At 38.5% G+C, this 23,404-nt stretch overlaps 1 protein-coding gene across 4 annotated transcripts; it reads left to right on the top strand.

Annotated features, from left to right (window-relative positions):
- The first annotated feature begins 3,968 nt into the window (after positions 1 to 3,968).
- LOC116252341 (putative nuclear RNA export factor SDE5) lies at positions 3,969 to 22,199 on the top strand. Of its 4 annotated transcripts, none has more exons than XM_050077487.1 (12): positions 3,969 to 4,101; positions 4,726 to 5,405; positions 7,101 to 7,126; positions 14,465 to 14,554; positions 16,856 to 16,929; positions 17,683 to 17,915; positions 18,297 to 18,397; positions 18,990 to 19,046; positions 20,369 to 20,430; positions 20,533 to 20,657; positions 20,744 to 20,814; positions 21,791 to 22,199. In XM_050077487.1, exons 2-12 carry the CDS (start codon positions 4,748 to 4,750, stop codon positions 21,914 to 21,916), a joined length of 1,623 nt encoding a protein of 540 aa, XP_049933444.1. In that variant the 5' UTR covers positions 3,969 to 4,101; positions 4,726 to 4,747; the 3' UTR covers positions 21,917 to 22,199. The 4 variants fall into 4 exon arrangements, with proteins under 4 accessions (XP_049933444.1, XP_049933445.1, XP_049933447.1 ...); XM_050077488.1 differs by having other exon boundaries at positions 3,973 to 4,101; positions 4,720 to 5,405; XM_050077490.1 differs by lacking the exon at positions 3,969 to 4,101 and adding an exon at positions 4,486 to 4,591 and having other exon boundaries at positions 14,465 to 14,539; positions 17,698 to 17,915.
- The last annotated feature ends 1,205 nt before the right edge of the window (positions 22,200 to 23,404 follow it).

Below are 23,404 nucleotides of genomic sequence, written 5' to 3'. Positions count from 1 at the left end.
TGGCTTTAGAAGTTCATCATACAAATTTATGTAAGTCAACTACCAAACCACCTGCCAACATTATCCATGAAATACTGCAAAGTTATGTAATTAGTGGGCCTCCATCACCCACATTATCCCAAATCAGATTCTTTTATATACTTGTGTGACAAATAAAAAAAATTAAAATAATGGTGAATGGAAAATAACATGAATATTAACAAAATTTGTGTTAACTTGTCGCATATTCATCAATTCAGGCAGGAACAAGTAGATTCTGGCAACAAATGATGCAGCTAATTATGGAAAAAAGAAGGGCACATGTTTTAGAACCGTTAGATACTTAGATGTAGGGTTCCCAAGCAGGTACAAATTCCTATGGGGTGAAAAACATTTTCTTTAATTAAGAATGCAATGCTGATGTTTGATATATAAATTATTGCCTTTTTCCAAGGGTAATGCGCATCTCTCGCACATTTTTTTATGTTGACTTTGCACATTGAAAAGGAATTAAAATCAACTGGTCACGAGTGGAAGTTATTGTTTGCTGCTAAATTTAATAACATATTAGCGATTTGTCTTAAGAAATATAACATAGTTGGTAAGGAGGTGGGCATATAAAAAGACACGTTGCCTGTTAGATTCTCATAGGTGCTAATTTTCCGAACTATAAAATGTGAGATTGTGACACTCAAGTTAAAATGTGTTTCGACCCTATTTAATACCGATGCTATATAGATCCTTGAGGCAGGGAAAATCGGAAGGGGGGAGGGGTTCAAGTTTTGTTCGGGTAGTGGATTGTTAACATCCTTTCACTTGAATATATTAAGAATGTGTTTGATCTTCATCTTTGGTTTTTTGTTTAATGGGTTAGCTTGAGATGAAACCAGAAAAAAATAAAATAAAAAATAAAAAAGAGTGACGTTTGATGTCATCGGCGATGATGCAGTTTCCAAAATGTGATGTCGCAAAATATAATTTTCTTTCGCATGTGGGGTATCGGGAGGAAGAGGGTGAGGTTATCCCTAAGGAGGCTGGTACAACGGGATCGAATAAAGATTGATAGGCAACCAGTCTTTATTTAGAACATATAAGGGATGAGTGATCATCAATGTGTAAGTTGAAGCACGATAGGAAGGAAGACATCTAGAGACATAGAAACATGTGATGTATCCTAAGGGAAGAGGGGTTGGGTAGGGGCTTCTGCATTCTTTCGGATGGTGGCTAAACCTCGCTCAGCTGATAGGGGGAGGGTGAGGCCCTTGATCTAAGCATGTGAATATAAATAAAAAATCCACAAAAAATGTTCCCAATTATTAACATATTTATACCAGCATGCAATTTATTTTTTGCAATTACCTTTTCACTCCTAGTTGATAAATAAACATTAAAAAGCACAGTTTCAAGCATGCCTTAAAACCGAAAACAAGTTGGTCAAAACTTTGTAAAAGTGAAGCATTTTTTAATTATGCAAACATAAATAGAAGTTTTAATTAAACATCTCATTAGCTTAAATAATTAAATTCATATTTCAATAATTTATAAGATGCTACAATTACAAGCGAAGATCTGGCTTCATGTTTAAGTTGGGATCTTACTTGCTAGATTGCCTTCAAATTCGTGCACTACTGAAATTTTGAAGTACATCTTACAATAACATGCTTTGTTTTTCCTTTTCCAATAGATATAAATTTTACGAAAGTTTCAAAGCGTACACTAATGTTTTTAGATAATTTCAAACACATGCCGGAGCTTTTGAAATAATTCTTACTTACAGCTCTCGTTTTTAATCATTTAAATGGATGCTCAAGTTCCTAAAAAAAAAATAGCTTACTTATTTACCCAGCACGTGAGCTTTGTAGATTTCTTGTGGCTTCATATGGGGATCTAATATTCCCCTGCTTGAAGAACAGTCTCCACCCAACCTCTTATTCTCGTAGGGTACAAGGCCTACTTTGGTGCTTTGAGACGTCGTTCCCATTGTGCTTCAACTTGCATGTTGGTGGCCTCTCGTTTACAGCACAGTGAGCTAGCAGTTGGCACTCTAGAGATTTGAAAGGGAGACTTGACTACCGTATTCCTTTGTGCCAACCCCGTTGGGATTATAGGAATCTAATATTCTACAACATTAGTCTTGAAAAGAAGATTGACATCCTACTTGGGTCTGGATTGTGAAGAGTTTTTAATCAAATCATACAATCTCAGTTTGATTAAGCAATACATGATTAATTGAAAAAAAATTGTGAACTATATCCAATGATGTGTCAATTCTGGCAATAAATTTATTTTTTTTAAAATAAAGCTTGTGTTTCAATGAAATAATAAAAACGTGCTTAAGCTTTGGTTTCCTTCATTTAACAGTTTATTGCTTAAATAAATCCGAGAAGAATTAATTGTTTTTATGGGACCCATAGAGTAAACAAATGTCTTATTTCACCACAATATAAAAACAAGGAAGCAAAGGCAGAGCGTCAGGGAACCCTTTCTATATATATATATATATATATATATTGTTGTAATGGAGATATTTCTTAGAAGGTTACAAGTAGAAGCTATACAAGTTTACATTGAGACATCAATCATGAAAAAAGGTATAAAGGGGCAATTGCAGTCATTTGTGCATATGACATGCTGCTTTATTTTATTATTATTATTTTTTAAGATAGATAAAAGAAGGCCGAAACCCCCACCCAACCTTTGAGTACCTATGATACAGGGCTTGCTTTAGTGCCTGTAGGTGCCGTCTCAGACACGTTTCCTCGTCGTAGATCTATTGTCGTAGATCTATTGATAATGTTCTTATGTCGCTGCAGAATTTTGAAAACAGATGTAGGATGAAAGTTGATTTTTTAAAAATATTTTCTTTTTCCTATTAAGATGTTAAAAAAAAAAGGAAGGGAACAATCTCATAATCAATATAAATCTTCCTGAAATCTATAATTCCTATTTGACAAAAAAAAAATCTATGGAAATATAATAGTCAAGTCCACCATTTTGAAAGCCAGCGTCATCTAGCCAATTGTTTTGAAATCCATCGAGGGCGAGGCAGGCGTGGGCAATTGCCCACATAGACCAATTTCTTGCATACACCAACAAAAAATGCTTATTTTCATATTAATATTTTAGGATTTTTTTTCGGGGTTCTTGAATTTAAAAGTGCATAACTAGAGCCTCTTCTCTATAATTTCTAGCTCCAAAACATATGTTCATTTTTTAATTCTCCAAAACATGGTGACTGTGATTCTGACATTATATATGATTCTAAATTATCACACTGGCGACGATGAGCTTTTTCTTGTCTTCTTCTTCTTTCCTTTTTCTCCTTCACATTCTTCCCACTGTAATTCTTCGTTGCCTTGTAGTGCATGTCCACCATTCTCTTTTATCTTTTTAACTGACAGCTTTCTATTCCCTTCTTTCTCTACGTTGCAGCTCAAAACAATGTTGTATTAGCACCGTATCATTTGCTGACCGATACGGCAAGTCAATCGTTGTTCGATTTTCAATTTTATGTTAAAAAATTAACTATATATATATATATATATGTATATATATATATATATATAGGGCATTAGTTTATGAGTGTGTCAACATGTCTTAAATGGAACGCTGGATCCTAATGATTCACAAACTCCCAGATTTAAAATTAGGCAATGGCCGAAATAAGAGTGCTACATTTCATTTATTTTGGTTATTTTTGTAAACATTTAAAGGGCTGTCTTATTTTATAATTAATTTATATAGTATTTTTAGATTATTTCGCATTTTTCAACAATATCGGATTCACCGATTCATTAATTTTAACCGATGCGATTCGAAAACCGATTTTATCGGAGCTGTCACTATCTTTGCTGGCTAGAGTAACCAAAAACGACGAGAAGGAGTGGCTCAACAGTTATTTTCTGGGAAATGAGGGGCGAATAGGATCAGGAATCTGGTTTTCCCGCTACCGGAAGTCCGATTCCCTCCGAACCGCCATTTTCGTATTTCTCCCCGAGCTGCCATTTTTTGGATCCTCTGCTGCTCACTTTTAAGCATCACACCGTCCGGTGGCCCGCCCTGCAATTCCGGGGGTTCGTCCGACGTTTTTCTCGTTTCTTCTTCGGTTCGGACAGTCATCCGGTATTTTTTTATTTATTTATTTTCGTCCTTGAAATTACGGTTGTCATTGTCTTACGTTTCTTGGATATATACAGTGGAGTGGATCGATGAGTTCCGTGTTCACTCCCCCTGGAGTGCACACTAACGAGGTTGAGCTGATTTTGTTTTTCTGGTTGTCTCTTTTGATATATCTTCGTCGGAAATTGACGGTTGAATTCCCGGTTTAATTTCTCTATTTCGCCGCATTCTTTTCGGGCGACACTCGTCTTCTGGAACCATTCCGGGTAGCCATTTTTATCGAGTCCAAATAGCTTTTCAGATTTGTCGGCGATTGTGGATTGCAACATTTCGGGTTTTCCTTTTTCTTCCTCCTCCTTCGTTTCGGATTTTCCGATGTTTGTCCCAGTAGCTCGTGGTTTAGTAGATTTTATTTTTTCTCGCGTTCTTTGTAAAATCCTGGCAAATGTAGTTTCAAGAGCAAGATTGTTCTGACGCAGCGCAGTTAGGAAGGGTACAATTTTTATGCTGCATTAGAATTCCGATGCAACAGTATTCCTGGTTTCATCTTTTTGATTTGTCTCTCCTTCTATTGATAATGTCATGGAGCCGACCCGATTATTGATCTGAATTTCCTTAAAGTTGCAGTCGGCGCAGCAAAAACCTGAATATGGATGCAAGTGAGGAGTTATTCTTCTCTTCAGAAGAGGACCATGAAACCAAGGACTTGGAACTGCTGCTCCATTCCTTTTCATCCGTCTCGCTTGAAGAAATTGCATCTGCCTATTGCAGAGCTGGCAAAGATGTAGAAATTGCCGCTGATATTTTATCTGGCTTGCGAAAGGAAGGACTAGCTCAAGTTGATCAGTCTGATGGTGCCTGTTCTCTGGAACCTACGCATTTGGAAGCCTTGGCTACCGACCCCGACAACAGCAGAGTGAAGTCGAATGTTTGTTCTAACTTTGAAGGACGACAGCCCTTTAACTATCCGCGGAACGAGGGGTTGGTTGATTGCATGCAGAAGAACATGAAAGAACCAAAGAGTTCAAAATATAGGAAGGCTTCAGTCTCAGTTGGCACAGTTTCAAGTGTCATAGGAAAGGCATATGCAAGGCCTGGAATTTTCCAGAGAGGAACATGTGAACACGGCCATAAGACCACCCCCACGGTGAAGGAAATGGGGAAGAGCGACATGACCATGAATGTACTTACATCTGTTAGTGACCAAAGTAAGAAGTCACATCGCATGAAGAGCATTGAGGAGTTCTTGTTTTCCATGTTTGGAGATGGTTTCCACCTTGACAAGGATATGATCAGAGACATTCTTGGTAAGCAGTTCGATACTTGACAATTGGCTTCTTAGCTGTGCACTTCTTTCTGTATAATTCTCAACTTTAGCGTTTTAGTTTGTTAAATTCAGTTTGTTTTATGCATGGTCTTTTTTAATTTCAAATGTTTTTATGCCTGCTAACAAAATGTGTTTGTACATTGCGTAATTCTCATCTGTCAGTGATAATGTGATTGTGGACAGCATAATTTTCGGTGGTTTGGTCAGCTATATTTCTGTTTGCTTTTTCCATTTTTTTAGCTTAGAATGCTTTATATCCACTAACACAATGTGGTTGTGTGTAGGGGAGAGGGAGAGAGAGAGAGAGAGAGAGAGAGTAGGGCTGCCACTTTTATATCGATGGGTTGGGTATAGAGTACGGTTCTAAACCACGGAGGAATTCCATGGACCTGCCTATTTTGTTAGTTTTTTTGGTGAGTTCTGTGCGGAGGGATGTCTGCACCCACTCAGGCCCAAACAATCAAATAATGATAAACACAAATTTCTCGCAAGCAATTCCCCCTCATGCATTAGAAACCTGGTCTTTTTTTCTTTTTGGAACTGGATTTTTGTCTCATGTCAACCAAACAGGCCCTTTAATGTTGGGGGGGCATTCAGCTGACGACATAAGTAGCAACTAAGGACACCCTCAGCTTTCAGTGTGTGGTTCTTGGCATGTAATTGAGCTATTAGCATGGGAAGAGAGGCTATGGTGATCCCAAGTAAAATCCAAATTATCTACTGGAAATTTTGGGCTTGATTCATATGAATACTATAGAATATGATCAGGTCAATGACAAGTAGGCGTTGACCTTCACTTTTCTTTCAAAACACATTGCTCTATTACCTAAAAGTAGTTGGTTTTGAGAGCATTATTGCTCATGCTATTTGATTAAATGTGGCTAATGGAAACTGTGACTAGGTTGCACTTATGTGTCGCAAGTCACAATAGAGTTTCTGTGGTTTCATATGGTGCACCTTCATATCTCTAAGTAGGTCACCTATCCAATCAATAGCTGTGATTTTGTTTGCAATTGTAACACCCCAGAAGTTTAGTCCCGTATCGAACATTGTGAGGGATCTTCAAGGGCTTATAAACAGAGGCCATTAATGAGATGATTGTCTTGATTCCTAGCCTTTTTGGGGTTGGAGCCAAAACTGCTAGGGGGTGGGTTGGAATCCGCCAAACCAGGGGCCCTAGTCCAGGAGGGGTCAGGTTGTTAAATAGATGGACAAGTAAGCCTGTATATTTGACAAGAAAGCCACTGTTATCTTACTGGTCTGAGATCGTATTGTAATTTGTACAGTAACAAATGTTGTTAAACATGCTGATTTAGAAGCATTTCTGCTTAACAGTGTTGGCCTTGCTCTGAAGTGGAGGAATAATTTGTTGCTTTTCACAGTATCCTGGGCATGAGCAAATGGTCTTGCCTAAATATACAACTAAATACGAAGCCTTTCCACAAGATACATTTATTTTAATTGATAAAATCTTGTTAGCATATGAGGGCACATGATGCTGGTTTAAAATTAAGTTTTTTGTTTCCTGCCTGTCAGTGACTGTTGACAGATATGATATGCAACTCAGCTGGAGATAGAATGCGGTTATTCTTGTTGCCTTAATCTGTGTAGTTAATTGCTAGATGTTAGGATGAAATTTATGTTCTGCTGATATATCACTGTTCTTTGCGTGCAGGGAATTGTGATTATGATGTTCAACAGGTATAGCAGTGATTTCATTTACTAGGAAAATATCAATTTTTTTTTTAGAATTTCACATTTATTTTGGAAAACACCAATATATGATTGGCTAGTTCATGCATACGATAATCTTGGCAATCTTGGCTTTGAGTTGCAGTATGTTGCCTTCCATGTATTATAATATAGCTTTACCGTATGATGTGTTTTTAGGAGTCAGTTTTAGCAGCTGATGTTTAGTTGGATAAGTGTTTTCTGTGATAATATGCTGGAAAGAGAAAAAAGATTTGGTGGCCGAGATTGGGACAATGACATGGTCTTGAGGACCTTTTGATCCTCCTATTTAATGCTATGATTTTCCGATTGCTTTCCAGCATACAGCAATCATGTGAACTTGAAAAAGATCTAACATGCATCTGTCTTTGACCACTAACATTTTTTTTCTCATAATCTGGTTGCTTCTATGGCTGGAAAATTATTTTAAAACATAAAGTTAGCATTTAGCAGCACTTTTTCTGTGGGGTTTTCTCGGATTTTTTTTTTTCAAGGTGTGGTTCTTAGGAAAATACTGAGAGTCTCAGAAGTTTTAAAGCTGGTATACAACAAGGAACAAAAGAAAAAAAAGTTAAAAAGAAGAAACAAGTAGAAAAACTTTTGAAAAAGCATGAAAGAAACAAAAAGAGAAACTCACATGTTTAAAATCTGAAAAAAAAGGTTTTTTGAAAGTATCAGCAAAATGTCTGAAATATCTCAAGGTACTATCCTGATACTTTTATTTTTTGTGATATATCAAGGATGTAACAGTATTTTGCCAATGTTATAACTTATAAGCTGGGTTCAAAATGGCAATAGTGTCCTGGTATTTGTAAAATATTAAAGTGGGTATGTTTAGGAGAGTAAGCTCAGTGATGAATGAAGGTGGTTCTCCGTTGCATAAGTGTGGAGCCTTTTCACAAGTTATATTTTTAGTTCCTTGTTCAGGTAATGTTTTCCTGTGGCAAAGCTATTTGGTGCCTTTTGCACATGAACAAGTTTTTTGTCTTTTTGTACCCTTCAGTCAATTGATAGGAAAATGATCTACTACATTTGTCCTGCAACAGTAAGAGATCTGCCAGGATCTTTGAGGTCTGTAAATGTAATGTTTTCCTGGATCTGATCCATCACTTAGAAAAGGTTCTACAACTAACTCAAGTGTGTCTGAATGTGCCTTTTTGATTCTTTACATGTCCTTTCTTATGAGAGATAGCTAAAAGGAAATCTTCACTTGAATCAAAGCAGTGAATATAGAGAAGCGAGGGCAGGCATCAACCTGGCAACAGTAAAGTGATAATATATACTGTAGAAACACGCAATGGACAAGAGAAACAGAAAGGAAACACACGATATACATGGAAAACCTCAAGAAGAGGTGAAAAACCACGGAGAGGCTCTAACCTAGGGGCAAAACCGCAACCCTAGGAGAGAGAATATTATTACTCACTTAATCAACAAAACAGCAATAAGTGGGAATATAAGAGGGAGACCTGTCTAGGGAACCGAGCCACTCTCGGTTCCCGCGCCCATGGGACCGGGTCCATATCCAGACCCGGTTCCCAATACACAATATTCTAACACTCCCCCTCAAGCTTGGCATACATGTCAAACATGCCAAGCTTGCTCACATTTTTTTCAAATTGGGATGTACATAAGGCTTTAGTTAAAACATCTGCAATTTGATCTCCAGACTTCATATAAGGCAGAATCAACTCCTTTGAATCTATGCGATCCCTTATAAAGTGGCGATCAATCTCCACATGTTTAGTTCTGTCATGCAGGACGGGATTATTTGCAAGGTTAATTGCAGACTTGTTGTCGCAGTACATCTTCATCTTCTCTTCCATTTCAACTCCAATATCTGCTAGAAGGATCTTCAACCATAACATTTCTGTAACTCCCATAGCAACCGCCCTGTATTCAGCCTCAGCACTGGATTTAGAACAAACTTCCTGCCTTTTACTTCTCCATACAACCAGGTTACCCCCCAGAAAGATGCAGTACCCTGTGGTAGACCTCCTAGTATCAGTGCACCCTGCCCAATCTGCATCAGAGTATCCTTCAATATTAAGCTGGTTTTGCTGAATATATAGTAATCCTTTTCCTGGATCATTCTTCAGGTACTCCAACACTCTTTCTGCACTCTTCCAGTGACAATCAATAGGAGCATGCATAAACTGACTCAACACATTCACAGCATAAGTGATATCAGGGCAGGTTAGAGTAAGATAGATGAGCTTACCAACCAACCTCTGATATCGTCCTTTTCCTTTCTCATCCAGGATGTTGCCAGTTTTGATGCTAATCTTAGTACCAGACTCCATTGGAGTTAGAAAGGGCCTACATCCAAGTTTACCTGTCTCCTTTAACAAATCCAGAGTGTACTTCCTTTGGCTCATAACAAGCCCCGTTTCTGATCGAGCAATCTCTATCCCCAGAAAGTACCTTAGTTTACCCAGATCTTTAAGGTCGAATTCAGCAGCTAACCTCTCCTTCATCTTCCTTTTTTCTTCTTCATCGTCACCTGTGACAATCATATCATCAACATATACAAGAAGAAGACTCACTAGGTCATTTCTCTGCTTGATGAACAAAGTGTGATCACCATTTCCCTGTTTGTATCCATTAATCCTCATAACTATCCTCAGTCTTTCAAACCACGCTCTAGGAGACTGCTTTAATCCATACAAGGCTTTCTTGAGATGACAACATTTTTCGCCTTGGGTATATCCAGGAGGCATGCTCATATAGACCTCTTCCTCTAGATGGCCGTTCAAGAATGCATTTTTGACATCAAGTTGGTCCATTCTCCACTTCTTTTGCACAGCAAGTGCTAGAATAACTCTCACAGTTTTCAGTTTAGCAACATGGGCAAAAGTTTCAAGATAATCAATACCATATTTTTGACTGAACCCCTTTGCAACAAGACGAGCCTTATACCGTTCCACAGTACCATCAGGTTTGTACTTCACATTGAACACCCACTTGGAACCAACTAAATGAGCGCCCTTGGGAATATCAACTACTTACCAAGTGTTGTTCCTTGCCAAGGCATCCATCTCCTTTGTCATGGCCTGTAGCCATTTGGGATCCTCTCTAGCATCTTCCACACACTTGGGAATCACAGACTTAGACAAGGATGTAATAAAACATTTATAATCCTTACTAAGTTTTGCATAAGAAACAAATCTCTGAATAGGGTGAGAAGTACATGACCTAGTGCCCTTGCGCAGGGCTATGGGAAGCTCATCATTCACTGGACTTGGGTCATCCGGGGAACTCATAGGATTGGGATTGGTAACATCAACATCCTCAACCACATCTTTCTTCTTCCTGGTGTACACCTGGCCAAACAAGTGATCACGGGCAGTGGGCTGATCATCCACAGAGCCCGATGAGCCCCCTTCATCTCTGACCATGTCTGCCACAGTGTGACTGGCCTTGTAATCTAAGAAATCCATAAACTGAATCAGTTGATTTGAGGAATACTCTTCCCCACTGTTCCCTAGCCACTCCCCCTGAAGAGGATTCACAGGAAAGTATGCCTCATGTTCATGAAAAATAACATCCCGGGAGACATAAACTTTGGAGGTGGTAGGATCAACACATTTGTATCCCTTCTGAGTGGAGGAATACCCCAAGAAGACACCCTTGATAGACCGAGGATCAAGTTTTTTTAGAGAGGGACTATGGTCATGTACAAAACAGATACACCCAAACACCCAAGGAGTAAGAGGCCAGGGATTCTGAGTAGGCCAAAGCACAGAATACGGGGAATGACCATTCAACACACGAGTAGGCATACGGTTAATGAGATGTGCACTAGTGAGAAGTGCATCACCCCAGTAACACTTAGGAACATGCCGATGGAACATAATAGCCCGGGTGACATCTAATAAATGGCGATTCTTCCGTTCAGCGATGCCATTTTGGGGTGGAGTGTAACTACAGGATGTTTCATGAACAATACCCTTGCTCCTCAAGAAATCATCAAGGGATTGAGAGACATACTCTCTAGCATTATCAGTGCGGAACGCCTAAATAGAAGTCTGAAACTGAGTCTCAACAAAGGCAACAAAATTTTTTACAATAACGGGAACTTCACTACGCTCTTTCAACAGGTACACGAACGTACAACGGGAGTAGTCATCAATAAGAGTCATAAAGTAATGAAAACCACGACAAGTGGGTACTCCCGAAGGACCCCAAACATCAGAGTGAACCAAAGCAAAAGGACGGGTGGTTTTATTGAAGGAAATAGGGTACGAAGCCCTAACATGTTTACCCAACTGACACACTTCACAGGTGAATGAGTCCATAGAAAAAGAATGAAAAAGACTAGGAAACAACTTCTTAATCAACGGAAACGGAAGATGACCAAGCCGCTCGTGCCATCGCATAATGGTGGAGCTGTCTTCCATGCCTGACAACTGCCCACTAGTGGCTGAAATAAGAGCAGAAGCGACCTGCACAGGCAGTCTGTAAAGTCCATCAATAGCCGAACCAATCCCAATCTTCTGCCCCGTCACCAAGTCCTGCAGGAAACAACGATCAGCAGAAAAAATTATATTGCAATTAAGCTCTTTGGTAATACTGCTGACGGATAACAAATTCACAGGAATATTAGGAACATGAAGAGCATCATGAAGATGGTATTTATTTAACAATGACAAACTCCCTTTTCCAGCCAGAGAGATAGAAGAACCATCAGCCATCGACACGCGTTGCTGCCCGGAAGACAATTTGTATTCTTGAAACATCTTAGGATCCCCTGTCATATGATGTGTAGCTCCACTGTCAACAATCCAACCACCAAGAGAGGAAGTACCTTGATCGCTAGTGGCAACAAGAGCTTGGGCTAACTGAGCTCCCTCAGACGTGGAGGCTTCCTCTTGAGTAGTAGACAGGCAGCTGATGTACGCTTGCAGTTCCTTGATTTGATCAGCGGACAGCTTAGATTTCTCAACACTTGAAGAGCCACTTCGACTGGGATCTGGCACAGAAGGACTCCGCCGACTAGAAGGAGGGTGACCCCGGACAAGTCTCTTCTCAGGATGAATATCCCAATAGAAATCAACTGAATGTCCCAATTTGTTACAATGGCTACAACGTTGAGTAGGACGCTGTCCAGTCCCTGAAGCACGACTAACAAAGGCTGAAGGAGAACTCCCATGACTGGAGTCAATATGCATCACTTGGCGTCGTTGTTCCTCAGATTCCACCCGAGCATATACCTCCTCTATCCCAGGAATCTCATCACAGTTGAGAATTTGACTCCGAATGGATTCAAATTCATCACGCAGGCCTCCAAGGAAAATAAACGTACGATCCATCCATTCCTTTTCCCAGTACAAGGCATGATCAGACCCACAGTTCCAGTCATCATTCACATGATAGTCGAGTTCCTCCCATTTAGTCTTCAGGGCAGCATAGAAGGAGGCTACGGACAAATCACCCTGTTTAAGAGAGTAGATACTGCGTTTAATCTGATACGTACGCAGAACCCTCTTCTTACGGCCATACATCCTCGCAAGCACCGTCCACATATCATAAGAGGTCGACTTCCGTAGAATAAGAGGTTGAATATCAGCAGAAACAGAACTAATGATCCACACCTTAACCTGACTGTCCTCCAACGCCCAAGTTGCCCATCGAGGGTCTGCTTTGCTAGGCGCCGGTTTCTCCCCTGTGATATAGGGAAGGCGACCGCGACTAGTTATCCCTATTTCGAGTGCGGCAGACCAAGAGAGATAGTTGTCTTTATTCAAACGAATAGACGTGACCTGAACCGGCAAGTTCTCGCTCTTGGTAGTCTGGCTCGTGTCGAAGGCAACATCAATCTTGGGGATCATCTCTTCGGCCATCACGTGCACCAACAAGCAGCACTACCCAACACCAGGAAAACCAGGAGGCGCGCAGGCGACGGCGTTGAAGGGGGCGACGGCGCTGTAGAGGACGCCGGCGGCAGCGGAAAGGGATGACGACGGCGGCAGCGGAAAGGGATGACGACGGCGGAAACGGCAGCGGCGGCAGCAGCGGGAAGTGGCGGCAGAAAAAACGGATGACGGCGGCGGCAGAGACCAAAAACTGGCGGGCGACAGAAAAACGGCGGATACGCTACTGGCACACCAACAATCTCACACGCGTTGGCTCTGATACCATGTAGAAACACACAATGGACTAGAGAAACAGAGAGGAAACACACGATATACGTGGAAAACCTCAAGAAGAGGTGAAAAACCACGGAGAGGCTCTAACCTAGGGGCAAAACCGCAACCCTAGGAGAGAGAATATTATTACTCACTTAATCAACAAAACAGCAATAAGTGGGAATATAAGAGGGAGACCTGTCTAGGGAACCGAGCCACTCTCGGTTCCCGCGCCCATGGGACCGGGTCCACATCCAGACCCGGTTCCCAATACACAATATTCTAACATATACTTATGGTTCAAAGAGGATTTTCAGAATACTTATGATAATGTTTGTGGTCTACTATGGTTAAGAATGACAGTACTGTGCATGGGAATAATAAAAAGCATGAAACTATACAACACGGATACTCATAGATATAGAAGACGCACAATATCATGCTAACAACTTTTCTCAAACCTGGCATAGTCTAAGACATGGCAGCTTTTTTTTTATTTTTTATTGTCGAATGTGACGTCAAAATTCTATGGTGAAAGAGAGATAAGCTTGGTTTAGGCTCTTGATCTTGCAGCGGTTATCAAATTGGCTTGTATTAGGACATTCAATGACTTTGTAATAGTTGGTTTCAAATATTGTTATTACAGTCACCTTATTGTGTTTACCATCTGTTGCAAGCAGCATATTTTCTTAATTACTTCTGTGCCTGAAAATATAAGCACACCGTTGCTGTTACAAATGAGAGTTCCATAAAAGGAATCCTAAAAAATAACAGAACATGACACTATCTATTTAGAACATATGCATAAGCATAAAACTGTTTCCAATACTTGTTTGGTTCTTTTTTATCTCTTGTAGGATGTAGGACCTTTCTTTTTCCCAAAATTAAACCCTTTTTCACTGTGATTGCATGGTTAAGACTTAAGAACTATGATGGCTTGATTTAGTTGGCATCACAAGTAGTTGTCTCACGAAAACCTTGCTCCGAATCCAATGTAGCTTATGCTAAACTGTTAAAATGTACTTTTGATGCAAATACATATGTGAAATATGCTTATGGCATGTCAAGTATATTCAACACAGGAATGTTCTTCATGGTCTTTGTACTGTTGGAAACTTATTCCCTAATGTGTATTTGATTGCTGTTGAGGAGAAGCTTTATAACAGTTTTGGTTTTCCAGGCTGCAAAGGAATTACTTAAGTTAGCTTCCACCTTTGTAGAGGACCAGATTCATCATTTCAAAGATGGTGACATGGTAAGTACCAGTCATGTAAGTGGTGCTTCACAACATTAATATTCTCATATTCATCAGTACTATAGTAGGTGGATGTTGGCTGTTATTCTATGTACATAGGGTTTATGGTGACCATGGACAGTATTGTGGGTGTTCTTCTCAATGGGTCATATTACCTTTCTTTTGTGGTACTTGTAAATTCATGGTATATGCTTGTGGACGTATTCTTTTTATAAAAAGGGAGTATAATTACTATATGAGTGATTGCATTTGGAATATAAAACTTTTACGCTATACATCTAGAAATATTATGAGGGGAAAACCAACTGCTGGAACCTTGATAATGATGGCTGTAACTATGTTGCACTCACACTTCCTTGTGTACTTAGTGTCTGTATGGCACAGCACCAAACATTACCTGAAGCATTGTGACAGTTTGGTAGACATATTGAAGCTTGTACAGGGCATGGTCAATGATCTATCCTTTCATTTGTCACTTGATTATTTTTGTTTAATTGTTGGGCATCTGTGTCCTTGCACATGCATGTGTCTGTAATCTCCTGTGCCAACTACCAAGCATGTGTATGAATATGATTTTGCGTGTATGGACCATACTCATGTTTATGTTAGCTTTTGGATAAACATGAGAAGCATCACATCTTGTGTATTTTACTGCAGCAGGCTTTGACAGAATTTTTATCTGTAATCGACTTGTTCATAGAGGTGCATACTTTTCATCCTTGGATGAAGGCTAATTGGTGTGGTCGTTCAGGACTCTTTTTGAGCCTTTCCTGAAAAACTTAAGTCGAAGGGGATAAAGGCCTCCCTTTGATGGGCAGGATATGAATCTAGAAGAGCTATGGTTCTGTCTGCCATCTATGCACTTGGTGGTACATGCTTCAATATGTTGGTGTGCCAGGTAAAACCTGTGCCATGTGGGTCATAAAACCTATGCCCTGTGCATCCACCATTGGCACCTCAAATATGTTGACATACTATTAAAATCTATAATATATGGGTTCACCATCTAGCCTGCTACACCCATGATGATGTGGGTGCAGGTGCTGCTTGGGTGTGGCATCAGAGAGGAGGAAGAAGGAGGAGGAAGGAAGGAAGGAGGAGGAGGAAGGGAAGAACTTATCTGCAGGGTGAGGGGGAGGCAGCAGCACGAGCACTCAGGAGGCAGTGGTGCAAACTGGAACACCAGTACTAGGGGTTCTTTTTTTTTCAAAAAAATAAAAAAATAAATCTTCTCCTTGGTTAGAATTTACAAGGAAAATGCCTGTTCCCGAGGAAGGAGGGTAATGTAATCACAACTCAACATGAATTATTTAGCACTGGCATGGAATGGCAATAAGGTTTCAACTTTCAACTTTCAACTTTCAACTAATTGCATAGGTTGTTAAGGTCAAGTGGCACTCTATTGGCTTAAATGCATGTCTCTCAAGAATTTTCTTTGACCAATGACCAATAACTTTTATATTAAGAAATTTCTTTGACCAAGAACTCTATTTCAAATTTATTTCGAACATCCAAAAAATGTCTATCTTTTCCTTGAGAAACTTCGTTTTTGCTGCAGCATGTTAAGATAGGTAACTTACACTTATCTTTATTTCTTATCATGAGCAATTGAGACATCTTCAAGGCATGAATAAATCTTTGTTAATGTTGGCAAATATAAACAATAGAAGGAGCCTCGTTCATGGATGTTGACAATTAAATGGTACCTGTTCTTGAGCAGTCATCATTATGGCAAAAAGTGGACATAATTAGGTAGGTTCTGCATTCAAGTGGCTGAGAATTCTTAGTCTGATTTGACTAGAAAGTGACCGTACTCTTTTGTCCTTGACAAATATCATGGTGCAAATTTTTGCTGCATTTATTTTCATGGTAGCTAGGTATAAAATTTTTCTTTTTTTGAATGAACTCAGATGTCGCTTGTTCCTGTTGATCATGACTGATACACGCAAAACTCGGAGGTCTCCTTTTTGTGAGAATCTTTATCCTTGCATTTCCATCTGCAGTTTTGGAAATACACATGGATGAAAGTCAGTCAACAGTTTAGATTGGATAGGCTAACAGATGAAAGATTATTGAAAACTTAAAGAGCTTAAGCAATGTGCTAATACCAAATCTGATATTTATCTGCGACATTGCTTTATGAACCTTTTGGATCTTAGTGGCAAGATTAGTTCCAGTGCCTCTTGGACTGAGTTGTGAAAGATGTTCTGACACGATTTCCAACTTATGATCATGGTTTGCATTTATTTCCTACAAAGCAGCACCAAGTTAGACCAGTAACCCTTGCAATCTAACTGGCTAAAATTTATCTACCAGCTTGCATGTGGAAAAACAGAAATGGTTGATTGTCCATTTGATGAAGACGTTCCAACAGAGATTCATGCTCATAGGTACCAAACCATTTGTTGGTTTTACTCAACCTTTATATTCCCATTAAAGATGGCTATTCTTGATTCTGTGTACCGTTTGAAGCTTACTATGTTTGTTTCTTGGGCCTCCTCTTGAATTTGTACTTTTAACTGTCACTTTGGTCTTAAAAGTCCATTCTAGGGACGCTTATGATGCACTGGATGTAGTGGTATACGTTCAGTATTCAACATTAGGACTATGAGTTGTACTGATCCAAAGTAGAAAACTAGATATATGTGTGTGTGCACGAAAGGTAGAGAGAGGGAGGCCATAGGTGCAGGTACAATACAGCATTTTCAAAAAATGTGGGTACATTTTTTGGCTGTTTTACTAGAAAACGCTGATTTTAAGGTAGAAGTAAAATTATTAACCAAAAATTGGGTACTGGATAAATCTTACTGGTTCTTACGTGTAATTGACTGCATAAGGGATCTGATTTAATTGTGTAAGATTTGTGGTACTGTTAAAGATTGAAAATAGGCATGTGGATGCATGAAAACATTTTACCAGTACTAACGAAACTTTTTGCTAAGTTGTTGTTTTTGGATTTTCAGTTCCATCCAAGGCCAGCAGCATCCGCTATTCCATGACTTTTTCTTTATTCTGATCATTTTGCTTTTAAATTACTTCTTCTTTATAAGCATATGAACCTAATAGCCAGGAATGAATAAATTGCATCTAGATTAGATGAACTTAATCTTACTTGTCTCATGCCTAACTAGGTATTTACTTAGTTTGAAAACATGCAGTGAAGATAGTCTAAAGCCCAAGGACTCAGAACCTTGTGTAGCTATTAAGAAGAATAATCTTGAAAGGGAAGTTCTAGAGTCATTGTTTAGCATGCCTGAGAGATCTGAGCAATTGCCAAAGAAGACTGGGAAGACGAAGATGGTGTGGAAAGCAAAAGTAGTGGTAGAAAGCCGTCCTGAAGCTAGTCCTGTGGAGCCAAACCTTCATCCTGATGAAGGTAACCATTTTAGTACATTGGACATCTATCATTCAATGGAAGGTGGTAATTTAACTGGGAAAGGTCTTGTTGGTCATCCACTGTGTCCTGCCTGAGCATAGAACTAGATATGCATTTTTTCCTGATTTGTACTTATCAGATTCAGCATTATGTAGATAGTCTGCTTTAAGGTCAGAAAATCGTACTTGGGAAAAAAGGTAATATAGCAAACGAAATATTGGTATCCTCCTGACTGGGGTTATCTGCATTTGTAATACACATTATCTGACGTTAAAGTATTCTCGTGATATTCATCTCTTTTCCTCCTAGTACCATATTTTCTGTTTATATTCTTGAAAGATCCTTTTTTGAGTAATACTAAGTCCTTATCTGGACATGTAGACAAGGATAACTTGTACCAGGAAGCCAAAGTGAGTGAATTTCAAGCCCTAAGGAAATCTGCCCAGCAGCAATGGGATGCAACGAAATCTTACTATGAAGCTGTAAGTAACTTTGAAGTTTCAAGCATTATATCTTCTTGGTGTAAAAGTCCACTCTAAATAGCAATAGGTAAGCCACAAAACAAGGCTGACACTCACAAACAATGTCTTACGCATGCACTAACAAAAGAATAAGAGTACTCTGAATATTACTGGCAATTCTTAGCAAAAGAATAACTATTACAAAGGGAGCATTCCCCTCAAGATATACACCTGAGGTCCCAAAGGAAACTGAACTGGTTATAGGGCTGGCTCAGTCCTGGTCAAAAGTGACTGTTGACCAGGACTGAGCTAAAATCTAAAAACAAAAAGAAATAGAATACAAAAGAAATTTATTAAAAATATTATGACCCCCTTCAACTTTTCAGTGCTATACTGCTGAATTCTGAAAAAAAAAAACAGAAAAGAGAATAAGATACAGAAAGAACAAAATTAAAGAAATAATAAAATGCAAAATATATACTGTATAATATGTGTGTGTTATATATACTATGTCTTAACATTTGAATGTTCAGATTTTTAAAGATCATGAGCCTTCTTATAATAATTTATAATTTTATAGGAAAATAATTCTTGATAGATCTAACCTATGCAGGCTGCTCAGGCATATTCAGAGGGGAATCTTGACCGAGCAAAATATCTTTTGGAAGAGGTTTGCTTCTAAACAAAAGCAAAAGAAATTTTATGATACATTTTCTAAAGTTTTTTGCATGGTCTTGAATTTGGCATAAGGTTTTACAGGTGTACCCACAATAACTCTCATAGCTTATATTTAAGAAGAAGGGGACTGATTTTAACATTATAAGTTTCTTCTTCTCTTTCAAAGTATACTACTTGGAAAAGAGCTTTGATTTTCCACAGCTACTGACATTGGACACCTCAAAGATTTTTTTTTATAGTTTGTTACTATGAAGAAATTTGTATATCGTGGGAACAATATTTGTTAATTTTGTCATAGGAAGTATGTAAATAGATGAAATAATTGGACCAGTATCATGACCACAAGCTTTAACAAGTTCTTGTTAACCTTGAAACTTATGTTTAAGCAAAAATAGAAGCTAACTTGATGGCATCTGGGATTGTGTGAGGCATCATGGCACAGAACCATCAAGGGTGTTCCATATTGGTCTAAGGAGGAAGCATGCAAACATATGACTTATTTGACTAGTATCATGACTACAAGCATTATTGAGTGTTCGTCTACTTAACCATGCAAGTTTTTGTTTAAGCAAAAATAGGAGCTAAATTGGTTATGTTTTGAATTATGCAAGTGATCATGCTGGACCTTTTAAAATGTGGTTTATGAACTGCACCAGGCAATTTCTTCTTGATGGTTTTTAACAAAACCATCTTGGACCATATATTTCTCAAAATGTAGGGCATTCAATGCAAGTAGACCATTGTATTCAAAGGGATTGAATCTCTGGCCTTCCATTTATGGGCCCCAACACTTCAATAGTGAACTGAGATCGTTGTGTTCTCTAAGTCTAACCTGGTTGCGTTTTTGTAACTAAACAACGTAATCTCTTTCCATTGTCATAAATGCCATGATATGCAGCTCCTAGATAAGTTTCTTTATTTTTGTTTGTCTTATAGAATTTTATAAGAGAGAAGACAACTCATCTCATCATTGTTCAGAATTCCATAAAATGTTCCCACTTCAAAATTTGAATTTCCATAAGAACTGTTCCCATTGTTGCATGCCCTTACTGATCTTGTCCTGCTAGAACCATGTAAAATGTAGTTTCCGCGCGCCCAGTACTTATTGATTACCTTCTTGCAATTGGTAAGCTTATTTAAATACAAAGTCTTGCCTGTTACGAGTTGTTTTGCACTTCCACTCCGAAGTTTTGTCTCAACTAGCATTTGATTGGATCTCTTTATTTTACCATTGATGCAATCAACTTAAATATCTATTTGATCTTCTCATGGAACAGATCCAGTCTTATTTTTTCTGAAACGGCATGTGTGCAGGGAAAATCTTATAACACAAAGGGACGTGAATTAGATGAAGAGTCTGCAAAATTTTTTGACAGGTTAGAGCTTAGAGATTTCGTAGTTTATACTCTTGTTTCTCTTTTTCATTTTTAACAAATGATGGTTAAGATACACCAGAAGAAATTTTACGTTCTACATAGTGAAGGTCCTCTTTGCAGCAATGAGGAGACACAATCTGATGTAACTCTGGACGTACATGATCATGGCAAAAGGCAAGCAATACAACTTTTGAAGTTGCATCTTTCATCACTTTCAGGCATCCCATGTAAGTGATCAGCATTATATGCTTTATTTCTTGACTTTGAAAGAATTGATGACTAAAGTAGACATGATTTTTTTTTTATATATCAGCCATCCAGTTTCTGAAAATTATTGCCGAGACATATCCACAAACTGGTTCTGGTGGGAGCCGTCGACAAGCAGTAAGTGTTTTACATGGCTGGGCCTATAGCTAGGGGTATTATTTCAGTTAAATCTATTGAAACAAAAGGTCCTGATGTGAACAATAGGTGCGAGGCCCGATCTTTCAGTAATCAATGTAATAACATCGTGCTTTCAGTACAAGCATGAATCAGCACAGGATCAATTGCTACACGCGTGTATAGTGTTTATCTTATTTATTTGACCTATTGAATTCGAGTTTTATTGTTGCTATATATTATTTATTATTCGGTATTATTCCTTTATCATTTATTTTACTGTATCAACTATTTTGTTAATATGTTCTGAAAGTAAAATTTTATTATTTTGTTTAGGTTATTGATTACATTATTATTATTATTATTATTATATTATTATGCTTTTTCACAATCTTCCTGGTTGCCGGTTGGTGGTGGATCTTCAAGTAGATCTATTTAAGAACTGTGGAACTTCTGAAATAAATTTTTGATGTGGAGAATACTCCACATCATACAACTACCAGGAACTTGTGAAAGAAATTATTCACTCCTTGCATGAATCAGGCTTTTAGATTGGAAAAGTGGTTCAGGAATAGTTATTTTTTAGGGTTTTTAGTTCTGGTGTTGGATAGCTGTACTTTTCATTTTCCTCTATCTCCTTTATATTGTTATACTCATGTTATTCTCAAGTCCGTAGGAAGTTCAACGTTTCCATGTGGTTGACTTTAAGTGCATGCTTTTGCACAATAAGTTTGTAGGCACTTTTTCATGATGGGATATTAGCCAGAAACTTTATATGAATGTCATGAGTTTGAAGTGTTTGATTTTTCTAGGCTTCATGTTAGACATGAAACATTGGGTTCCTCTCTTGCCTTATGTATTCCTTGAAAACATGAAACAGTAATTCAAACATCTAATTCATGAGAATTTCTCTATATTCTATAGTTATTATACAGGGATTGATTTTCTTTTGCATTTGCAAATAAACCTGGATTTTCAGATTGTCAAATTTCTGGACAAGGAACATATCAAGTGGCATGAAGAAGAAGGAAATCCTGGAACTATAATTGTTCGGCTAGTGGACATTGAGCGAGACAAATTGAGTTTTGCAGATAATAGCCACTGAATATAGCGAAAACATTGTGAATGAAGCAGATATTTTGGAAGGACTGTCTTCAGTTGTGGTCCGAGTGGACTTTCCTTGATGAAGTCTTTCAGAAGATTTTGTTAATTCCATTCTTTTTTCTGGAGGCATGATGGACGATCACCTGAAGCGTCTTGTTTGATCTGATGATGTCTGTGTGTCTATGAATGTCATATTTCAGATTCATGAAAAATCGAACCTAAAATTTTGCAAAGGTGAAGAATAAAAGTTCAAAGTGGATCCACAATCAGAGTTTCTTCCCTTTACTGACATCACTTCCTGTTGGTGTTCTGAAGAAAATATTCAATAAGTTGAGACATGGAAGGCGAAAAAAATATTTTCATATGTTAAGGGTCTGGCAAACCCTGTCTTTTCTAGAGCTGTTTTGTGATAAAATAAAACTAACTGAATTGCCTCCGAGAGCAATGGTAAAACCCTTGGAAGTCTGCTGAACATGGTGATTGAAGTTGACTTCAGAAAGCAGGCAAGTTCCCGATATGCTGATCTATGATAGTGATGGACTGAATGACTCAAAATTTCCAGGAACCCGATTTTATCACTACCCCAAGAGTTTTAGCATTATAATCTGCTTGCATTTGGGAGTTGGATTCTCGTCAAGCTGAGTGAATAGGAACTGGGTTTGCATCGACTCGGTTGAAATCTAAAGACTAAGGCCTGATATATGCTGGGTCTAAATTAGCGGTAAATATTTAAATTTTTAGATGATGACTTTGAAATTAAATTTCTCACAAATCACTTCAAAAAGCTTCGTCGCATTTCAAATTTGAGATTACCAAAATTTCAGTATTTATTTTGAGATAGGGGCTGTAGCTTGGTCCAACTTATGCAAAAATAAAATACAAACAGACATGATTTTTGAAGCAACTTTGCTTTCATAGTCTAAAACTTGATGCAAGATCCAAACTAGGACTCTTTTTTTAACAAATCCATTGAAACCTCGACAGCAATCAGGTAGCCTATGATGACCGGGCAGTTGCATAAAAGTACATTTGGATTTTTATAACTATTAATGAGCCTGGACTACCTTCACGAGAAGAAAACCATGAAATTAGAACATGGAAAATGCTCAAAATGCAGAGTAGCACTTGATCCAAGACTTTCTTCGCTTAATACCTTACAGTTTTGCATGACTCGTGTACTTCTTGACTGAGCATAATTATTTCATCCAATTGTTATGAAGAATATTTTATCTTATCACTCAAAAAAAAAAAAGTTGAAACCCCTCACTTTTCCTCCAGTCCTCCAATGCCTCGAAGTTGACACCTCAAAAATTAAAAACGGATACTAACCACCTATTAGTCCTCGCCTCATCTACTGCACCAACCCCTTGTCTACTGCACCAATCCGCATACTTAACTATAAAACCACCTCGCAAACAAACTGACTACCGGCCCTGCGGTTTTAAGCCGCTGGAAATGCATGGCGGCTTCCTGTGTTGGAGTATGAGAA

Source organism: Nymphaea colorata, chromosome 4 (assembly GCF_008831285.2).
Source record: "Nymphaea colorata isolate Beijing-Zhang1983 chromosome 4, ASM883128v2, whole genome shotgun sequence".
NCBI classification, from domain to species: domain Eukaryota; kingdom Viridiplantae; phylum Streptophyta; class Magnoliopsida; order Nymphaeales; family Nymphaeaceae; genus Nymphaea; species Nymphaea colorata.
The sequence above is the reverse complement of the archived record's forward strand: the minus strand, read 5'-3'. Positions and strand labels throughout refer to the sequence as shown.